Source organism: Nuphar pumila, chromosome 7, assembly GCF_984573655.1.
Source record: "Nuphar pumila chromosome 7, dmNupPumi1.hap1.1, whole genome shotgun sequence".
NCBI lineage: Eukaryota > Viridiplantae > Streptophyta > Magnoliopsida > Nymphaeales > Nymphaeaceae > Nuphar > Nuphar pumila.
The window spans coordinates 17,515,808-17,524,749 of NC_143255.1; the positions used below are offsets into that span (position 1 = coordinate 17,515,808).

Sequence of the window (8,942 nt, forward strand, 5' to 3'; positions counted from 1 at the left end):
TTTTTGAAAGGCAAACTGTAATGTTATTGTTTAGAAAGGTGAATGACTCAAATTCTACTGTCAAGATATGTGGCTCCGGGTGGTTGGTAGGAGCTGTCCTTGTGGTGGGACGTTGTAGGTTCAAACCCCAGTGGTACGTTGAATAATATATGGTGGGGTCGGACTAACCCCAGCTGGGCTTTCAAAAAAATAAAATACAATAAAAAAATATAATACATCAAATGGAAGATTTAAGGGAACAAGAACAGACAAGCTTTAACCTATACAAGAGCTGCAGGAAAAACAAACAAAATTATAAGATTCCTTGAATAATGCACAAGTTCTCAATACAATTCATTGCCTTGTTCGAATCTGAACCAGTTCCAATTTGCATATAGTCCTCCTTCATCATCAAATGGTAGGGTGCCTTCATCAACTGAAACTAAGTTTCTGGCTATAGAAATAGCAGGTAATCTCCGCCTATATCTTCTAGCCATCTCTTCAGCTTCAGAGAAAACTTTCTGCATGACAAAAGGGAACACCTTAAGGGGCCTGTTTGTTTCATTCCCATGAAAGGGAAGGCTCTTTCATGGGAAAGGGCACTAGTTTCAAAAAACTCCTTCCAGCTCAACTTTCCCATGAAAGTCATTTCATATGAGGGGACTTTTCACATGAACAGAGGAAGGTGGTACCACTCATAACCGCTTGTCTGGTAGGAGCAGCTAGTAAACGTCAACATGTGTTGGGACATTGCAGGTTCAAAACCCAATGATATAGTTGTATAACTGGTAGAGGTCTGCCTAACCCCAGCTTGCCTTTCAAGAAAAGGAAAAAGAAAAGAGGAAGGTGGTGGGTAAAACTGGGGCCCCTTGTTCAAGCATGGCACTTCCCACCATGAAGTTAAAGGAATGTCAGCTCAGCACTTTTCCATGAAAACCACATGAAGCAGTAGAGAAAAAGAGAGCATCAAACTGGAAATCTGCGAGCTTAATGCAGGAGATCATAGAACTTGAGTTAATTTGTGTCAACATATTAACCCAATGCAACTTGACCACTCATAAGGTTTGAATAATTGTCTCGCTGAATGGAGTCAATCAGTTGCACGATAATGGGCAGGTAGTAATCTAAATTCCACCAGACTCAGTTGAGTCACAGGTCTCAACCGCTCAGCATTGTGAACACTGTATTTGAAGATCCAGATAGAACAGAACAAGATACGAAGGCAAATTAATTGATACCTCCTTATTTGAAAGAAATAACCCAGGTTCACTTTCAAGTTCTACAGTGCTGCGCAACACATGATTAGAAAAAAAAAAGTGAGGCATTAAACACAACTATCATGAAGAAATTTTAATTTGTTTCCTATTTTTTTAAATTTCGGAAACAATATAGCATATAGAAACGAGTGTGAATATTACCTCAGGGATATTTTGTCAGGAAAGTTTGATTTCACCACTAGAACTTTCACCTTCTCATCCACTACCAGTAGATCGCTAACGGAAGTGATCCGACCACGAGTAATGTTTGTTATGTGAAGTAACCCACTGCAAAGGATCAATTTGGTTTAAAATTTCTCCAACAAAGATTCCAAGGCAATGGCAAATAAATAAGCCAGCAATCTAAGATTGCATCTTTGAAAAAGTGGAACATAACAGCGCAATGCCACACACTAAATTGGATACCGAACTGATGAGATAATTAATTAAAGGATTAGGCTACTTGCAAAAGGCTTCCCATATCAACTTAGACATAGAAGTACCCAGGTCCTCCCTACCAAATTGGCAACACATACAGCCCTTGAGGAACATGTTTTGTGGAGAGTTATCCCGAACTTTGCATCATCTTATGCCTTTTGATCTTGGATAACCTCTTGTCATCATATACTTTGTGCTTTGTATCCACTCAAGTTTGAAATATCATGCTTCCTATTGTTCCTTGAACCATAGCCATGGCCAATGGCACAACTCTTGTTTTAAATGCTAGCCTTATAATACATTATTGACTAAAACGGAACATAAGGCTCATAGACTTGTACTAAACAAATCATGCTATAAAATAGATGGAGTAAACGATGATAAATTTTCATGAAAACTGAAAGATATTTTCACAATTCTTGACCAACCAAACTTTAAAAATCATAACCAACGTCACTAGCATAATTCGCAAATAAGCATGCCACGAAATTGTGGCACCAATGAGAACAAATTTTGTCCTGATAGCCAAAAGATTTAGTTCTAAGTCATCTAAATTTCAAGGTCACGTGGTACAAATCCGAAAAAACAGAGATAGGCAAGAAATAGCAATTAGCAAGCCTCAAATAACTAAAATGCAAACCTAAGGTTCAGAATTATGTAAAGTGTCCACCTTCTATTAGTCTCTCCTATTCTGATCTGTGCCCCATATGGAAAAATTTTTCGAACAGTTCCTTCTAGAAGTGTTCCTTCTCGAAGATGCAACATGTCCTGCAATAAGTAATAAATAAGCGTACTTCAGCTACAAGACAAAGCACAAGACATGATGAAAAAATCTACGACACAAAAACACACTAGTGTCCTTATAATGAACCCAAGGAGAGGTATCAAAAAGCATAGGAAGACACTATTCTTGATAATACTGATGATAAACCTGCGAAAACGTACTGAAGCCTCAATAGCCAAAATTCCTAAAACATCTGGCACGCTAGACGAGAAACCAAATTTCCAGCATTTCTTAGTCAATATTTTAAATCCAAAGTCCCTAATACTTTGAAAGAATACAAGAAAGGAGAGTTCATGGAAGTCTTAGAAGCATAAACAAGGATTTGTAGCACTCTCAATATTGGCAAGTACCAGAGAAACATCAACTACCAAATTTCCTTAACAGGTTAGCAAGCAAAAACCAGTATGCAAGTACATATTAGTGACTGGTTAAGGTAGCATGCAATCCTGCACATATAAAAACCCATAAAAAATCTTTCACATTTCTGGTGAATGGAACAACTAATAACCTATGTAACATGGATACTCCTACCGAGTGCGATACCATTGTTAAAATATTGATGTACACCATATATATATATATATATATATATATATATATATACATATGTTTTTTTTTCTGTTTTATCAAAAATACCCATCAGGGGCATTTTGGTCATTTCCCTTTTTCGTAATCTCCTAGACTAACTAGGAATTAGTTCTCCTTTTATTTTAGTTAGGAAACATTTTTATTTTTCTTATTTTTTCTTATTTTTTACTTTTTTGGCCTTGTAAACCTTTTGACTAAAGTCAACATCTGACTTTAGTCAAAAAGGTAGAGAGTCGTTGGCCTCCCAACGGCTCTAAATAGAGCCGTTGGGAGTCCAACAACTCTCTCTCCCTAGCTCTCCCTTCATGTATAAATATGGGGTAAACCCCCCTTACAATGTATTCTTTTTGGTGAAGGGTTTTTACCCTCACTCTCTTAATAAAGATGTATTCTTTTAGCCTTTTGGCTTAACCCCTTTGTGGGTTTATGGGTTTGCACTTTATGTGCATTTGGTAACCCTTTAATGGGTTTGTGTATTCGCACTTTATGTGTGTGATTATTGGTTCATTTTTTAACCTATTGCATTCAAGGTCATCTTCTAACAACCATGTCATACCGGTGTTGTACCTGCACTCGTAATGGGTACTCCTGGGCACAAGTCAACTGAGTTTTGAACTTAACCCATTTTATCCATCTTATGATCCAATCAATGTGTAGACTGCGTTCGAATAAAAATCTCTCTCTCTCTCTCTATCCATATATATACCCCTTCGATATGCTTTAGCTTTTAATTTGTAATTGATAGTCTATTACTTCATACCTAGGGCATTCTGTAATAGCACAACTGTCCTCTCTGTGTGTGTGCATGTGTCTACCCACGTGCCATCTTTTTAGAAATTTCCTTGTTGCACCCCTTACCTGCACTTGTACTTATGTGAAAAAGCTGATAACAAATAACCTTTTATGTGATGACCAGCTGATTACCCAAATTCCAGGCCAATGAGATAATATATTGCAAAAAAAGTCCATCTTCCTAACTTGAACACGGTGAATGCCAATTCTGATAATAAAGCTGAAGTTGCAATGGCATGTGAAAGAGAAAAATGAAAACAGATTTCACTTCCCATTATGTTTTCACCATAACAAGAAACCTGAACTCATAAATGTTCATAAAAGGCAACTTCAATTGAACAATTACTAAAACAGGTGCAGGAAAAAAATGGCAAACGTTAATCAGGCTACGTCACACGAACACTTCACTTAGCATGTGTATCACGTGTCAATGTGACATGACACTTGAACAGACCAGGACACTTCATGGACATAGTTAAACCAGTATTGGATACAGCCAACGTTGTCTCATTAACTTCATATATTTCCTTTTATGATCTTGATCACTTATTTTATATTCACTTGCATTATTCTTCTTTTAAAAGTTGCCATCAATTACATTACATTTTAAATTTAACTTAGTTTTATTATTTAATTTTTTTAGTTATAGTGACTTAGGGTTGCTGAATTGCTATCAGCAACCAAGCATGAAAATCCATAAAATCAAACCCTATACAGAATATGCTGTTTTAAATAACAAAATTGAAGTTGCAAAAACATGATCAGGAGCAAAGTAACAGTAATGGTTAAACCCATTATTCTTTTCATCTTACCAGCAGAATGGCTAAATAACTTCATCATTGAAAGCTAAGAATTTCATAAATGTCTAAAGAAGAGATTTTCCATCAAAAACAAAACCAGATAGTGAGAAGGCATATGCATCACAGCAAACATAGGTTATATAATTCCTTGGTCACAAGCGAACAAAAAGGTTAATTTTGGCACCAAACCAAAGATAGCCAATTCAACATAATGAATCAATGCAATTTTAAATTAGAATATAACTAGTATAGATCACTCACACTTGCACGTGTGTGCATGCATGTACCCTCTCACAGAAAATGGAAGAAAGAGAGAGGTCCCTTCTTATAGGTGTAATATGAAATACTGATATTAGGGGAAAGAGAAAAGGACAAAGAATCTAGAGTTTTACCCAGGCTTCTCTTTCACTAATTATTAAGTCATTTTTATCTTCATCTGCTCTGCTTATTTTTACAAAAAGTTGGCGACCAACCTGCATCAATAGAAAGGAAGAAACACACTCAATGACCATATTACAAAATCATATCAATTTTATTAAGTACTAACAATAATATCATGTCTATTTATAAGTAAAAAGTATCCAGACCACTGTAGTTGATTGCAGAAGTGCTCCATGACTAAATCTATTCAAAACATTTTAAGAAAAGAATTTTGAATTACATTTTCTTTCAAATCTGTGAAGCTAGTAGCCCTATTAATCAGCTCAGCCTTAGGAAGAAATGCTCGCAATCCCTGTCCATCCAACAATAAAAGACATCTTTCAACCATGAAAGTATTTGGAAATAGATCAACTGAGTATCAAGCAACCATACTGACAGTACACCTCAATCCGTGAAAGGATGCCACCAGTATTCCACTCCATAATTCTGACCTGAATAGGCTCATTAAATGACTTTATCTGCAGTGAACCAAATCAGATGCATGACATAAATTGCCTAGTCAATAACCAAACATACACTAGGAATAAAAGTTAAAGATGAGAGAGCACTTTAGTCCCAGGTGATATAGTTTACTGAAAGTAACGAAAAGTAAGTCACTGTTGTACCAGATAAACGTGCACGGGGATTACACAAAACACCACCACCAACAACAACAACAGGAAAAAAAAAAGATAAATATGTTAAATAACAACAGTTACAGCAGATTAACCAGTGGACCTTGTGTACACTCTACGCTTGCCATTGTGAATATATAATAATAACAAATTTGTGAAAATACTTAAACGGATTTAATTTGCAATCCAGGTTTTCAATTACAACCAGTGTCTGTTAAAGACTTCGCATACTACCAAATTCAGCGCTATGTCAGTTTTGGAGTAGAAAAAGAATACCTTACTTGACACAGTCAAAAGAAGATTTCTTATTGGTGAAGAAAAACTACTTATTTCAGATCACTTCAATTGGAAAGCACAAAGGTTGACTTAACCTACAAAAAGTTAGCTTCCAGAGCAGGAAGGAAATGAAGACGGGGGCAAAAAACTGAAAGAACCCTGGAAAAAGCCCAGAGGTGATGGTGTGTAACTTTTTGGAGATGAAAAGTTTAGGAAGCAGTCAGCAGACTCAGCACAGTGCATAGAAACGAATGATCGGATAATGGAAACTAGATGCTGAATAGCATCCTAAGTTTCAAAGTTAAAAAACCTTGGAATGGTGTGAAAACAAACTAGGCAGGTGCTGATGAAACATCAAAAGTCATTATACCAATAAGATTTCACATAATAAAATCACATAGCGGCTACTCCCTTATGATGCATCCAGAAACTATTGTAACAATATATTTGAACATGAGACAGTCCACCCCAGTTCATGCTGCTGCAAAATCAATTATGGCAGTCAAAAACTCTGACAAAAAAAGTCCAACTTGAGTAAGAAATGGATGAGAACCGATCATCTTGAAGGCTAAACTTAAGCAGCTGCTAAAGTTAGTGGTTTAGAATTTTCCATGAAAAAGAAACTTGAAAACTCACCAAAAAAAAGGAATCCAGATATGAATCGCATATGGTTGCTAGCATTAAAACAGAACACCAAGTGGTACATGAAATCCACAGTCATCAAATTTGACTACCAACTGGAAACAACTATGTATCTAACCAAATTCAATTGTCCAAAAGGATATCAATCCATAACTTGGACGGAAAATGTGTGATAGCATGCATCCACTGGGCTTACCGGTCATGTGTTAGGGTTTTAGATTTTTGAATATCCGTTTCGGTCTTGGCTAGGAGTATGAATCTTTGATTGTATTTGGGTCCATTATCTGTTTGGATTAGGCTGTCATATCCGGGAGTTTCTTGGTGACCAAGTTAGGGTTAGTTTATACATATATTTTGTAATGAGATGAAAAATTAATGAATGAAGTATTTTCTCTTAGGCTAGAGAAATCTAGAGTTATGAAGGCCTTGGTACTTAAAAATCCTTCTCTTATTTTCCTCGTTATCTCTTGTTACTATTTCTGAGGTCGTAACAAGGTCCGGGGGGAGGAGAAAAAAACTCAACGATTGGTTGATTTATAACATACATTGTGGTAATGATCAAGCCATTGGAAATAAAAGTACAAAGTATGGTCGGGGATGGGCTCAGGTGCTCCCACTTAATTGGAGAAAATGAGACAATCCGAGAAATTTCATATTTCTCCACAATGTCATATTCTAGACCATCTCATTTTGTGTTAATAAGTAGGCAACTAAACAACTTCTAGGTGATAAAACAAAATATGCGATCAGATTGAATGAATGGAATGCAAACTTGACGAAGAAACAAAAATCCCAAATATAGGACTAAATTCAATCGGTTAAAAGAACGTTAAAACAAAGTACCGTAGCAGGTGCTGAAACAAAGCCACCTTTATACCATTGGAGACAAAATAGGAGCGCCAATCATTATGAAACTATAGAAATGAAGTACCTAGAGTTAAAGCGCTCATAGCGCTGCTGACCAACGACTAATGTGAAGCCTATGGCGACCAAAACGCCAATGCATCAAGCAACCACTACCCAAATTCAGTACTTTCAAAGACTTTCAACATGTTCAGCAAGAAACTAACTCACTGAAATCAGCAGGCAAATAGAATGAATTCTTTCCAATTGCACCACGAGATCCTTATGAACGCATCAAAATTATATCTAATCCATTAAAGATACTATGAAGAGAAGAACCACCATCCCCAACCTCTCCCCCACCACCCAAGTGAGAAAAAGAACAAAAGAAGATCCAGATTGAGAAGAGAACCTGCCTCACTCGATGCCAAGCTATCCTTCTCGTGAGTCTCCTCGTCGAAAGCAACGGCCTTCCGCTCAATGTCCGGCCGAGCACCTCCGCAAACAGAACCGTCCCCAACTCGACGACGCTCCTCCCCTGGACTGTGCCCTCATCCAACGCTTCCTCGTCGCTGACGACGCCCACCTTGCCGGGCACCATGAATTCCTCGGCGTCCTTGCTAAAATCACACAGGAGACTCGGCAATTCCTCGTCGTACAACGGAAGAACCTCCTTCTTCAGCATTGTTCCCAACGAATCGGCCCCAATGTTCACATCGAGCTTGTTCTCGTTCCCCGAAACGACGACACCAACGACCAAGTCCCCCACTTTGGGGTCGTAGTACTCGACGTTTACTTCCTTCGCCTCCTGCTTGGCTTCTTCCGCCGTTTCCGGAGCAGCCATTTCTTCCCCATCGTCCGAAGGATCCCTCGGCTTGAAAAACTTCAAGAAGGGAGCCAAAACGTCCCCCTCCTCTTCTTCTTCCTCTTCCTCTTGAGAGATTTCGGGCCCTTCAGGTGAAGGAGGCACCGACGTGGGCCGTCGGAGCAAATTGGGGCCGCTTTCGTCCGTCTCAAGGGGTTCTGATTCAGCGTTCTCGTTGTCCACGGAGACGGCGAAGATGGGTCGCCTAGATATCGTGCATTTGAGAGATGGAAATGGGGATTGTGGTGTTGGGGAAGAGGGTGGTTGGCTCTTGCAGATTTGTACGGGGCGTAGTGGAAATTGAGGGAAAGGGTAGGGAGAGAGTGAAAATGAGGAGGAGGGTAGAGAGAGAAAGGGACGAGATTGCATCTTATCGCAGATGCAAGGAAGACGAGAGAGAGAGAGAGAGAGTTTGGATGACAGTATGAGTCTATGACAGCGCAAGCTTAGCGCTTCACCGTCGACTCGGGTCAGTCGATACAAACAATATCAATCCTAGTCGTTACATATAAACTCGGCCGAATCAAACTGATACTCGGGAGTCGGGAGTCGGGAGGAGTTCATATACTATTTTAGAAGAAATGCCATTTAGGAGCCAACCTTTTCGGAAATTCTAAATATAGA

General features: G+C 38.4%; 1 protein-coding gene across 3 annotated transcripts; it reads right to left on the reverse strand.

Annotated features, from left to right (window-relative positions):
* Positions 1-229: 229 nt before the first annotated feature.
* Positions 230-8,719, reverse strand: LOC149831331 (protein PIGMENT DEFECTIVE 338, chloroplastic-like). 3 transcript variants are annotated; one of them, XR_016433275.1, is made up of 8 exons: positions 7,866-8,719; positions 5,462-5,536; positions 5,299-5,370; positions 5,030-5,110; positions 2,344-2,441; positions 1,398-1,523; positions 672-1,266; positions 230-500 (listed from the first exon to the last, which is right to left on the reverse strand). XR_016433275.1 is itself a non-coding variant. In XM_090013824.1 (8 exons), exons 1-8 carry the CDS (start codon positions 8,685-8,687, stop codon positions 324-326), a joined length of 1,500 nt encoding a protein of 499 aa, XP_089869950.1. In that variant the 5' UTR covers positions 8,688-8,719; the 3' UTR covers positions 230-323. The 3 variants fall into 3 exon arrangements, 2 of the variants coding, with proteins under 2 accessions (XP_089869950.1, XP_089869952.1); XM_090013824.1 differs by having other exon boundaries at positions 1,218-1,266; XM_090013826.1 differs by lacking the exon at positions 672-1,266.
* Between the last annotated feature and the right edge of the window lie 223 nt (positions 8,720-8,942).

What these genes read in the sequence shown, in the direction of transcription:
- LOC149831331 (XM_090013824.1), bottom strand. Translation starts at nt 8,687, where the DNA reads ATGCAATCTCGTCCCTTTCTCTCTCTACCCTCCTCCTCATTTTCACTC. An exon ending in TCACAGATTTGAAAGAAAAT is followed by an intron (nt 5,111 to 5,298) that starts GTAATTCAAAAT and finishes CTATTGATGCAG; the next exon opens with GTTGGTCGCCAACTTTTTGT. An exon ending in CCTGACAAAATATCCCTGAG is followed by an intron (nt 1,267 to 1,397) that starts GTAATATTCACA and finishes TGTGTTGCGCAG; the next exon opens with CACTGTAGAACTTGAAAGTG.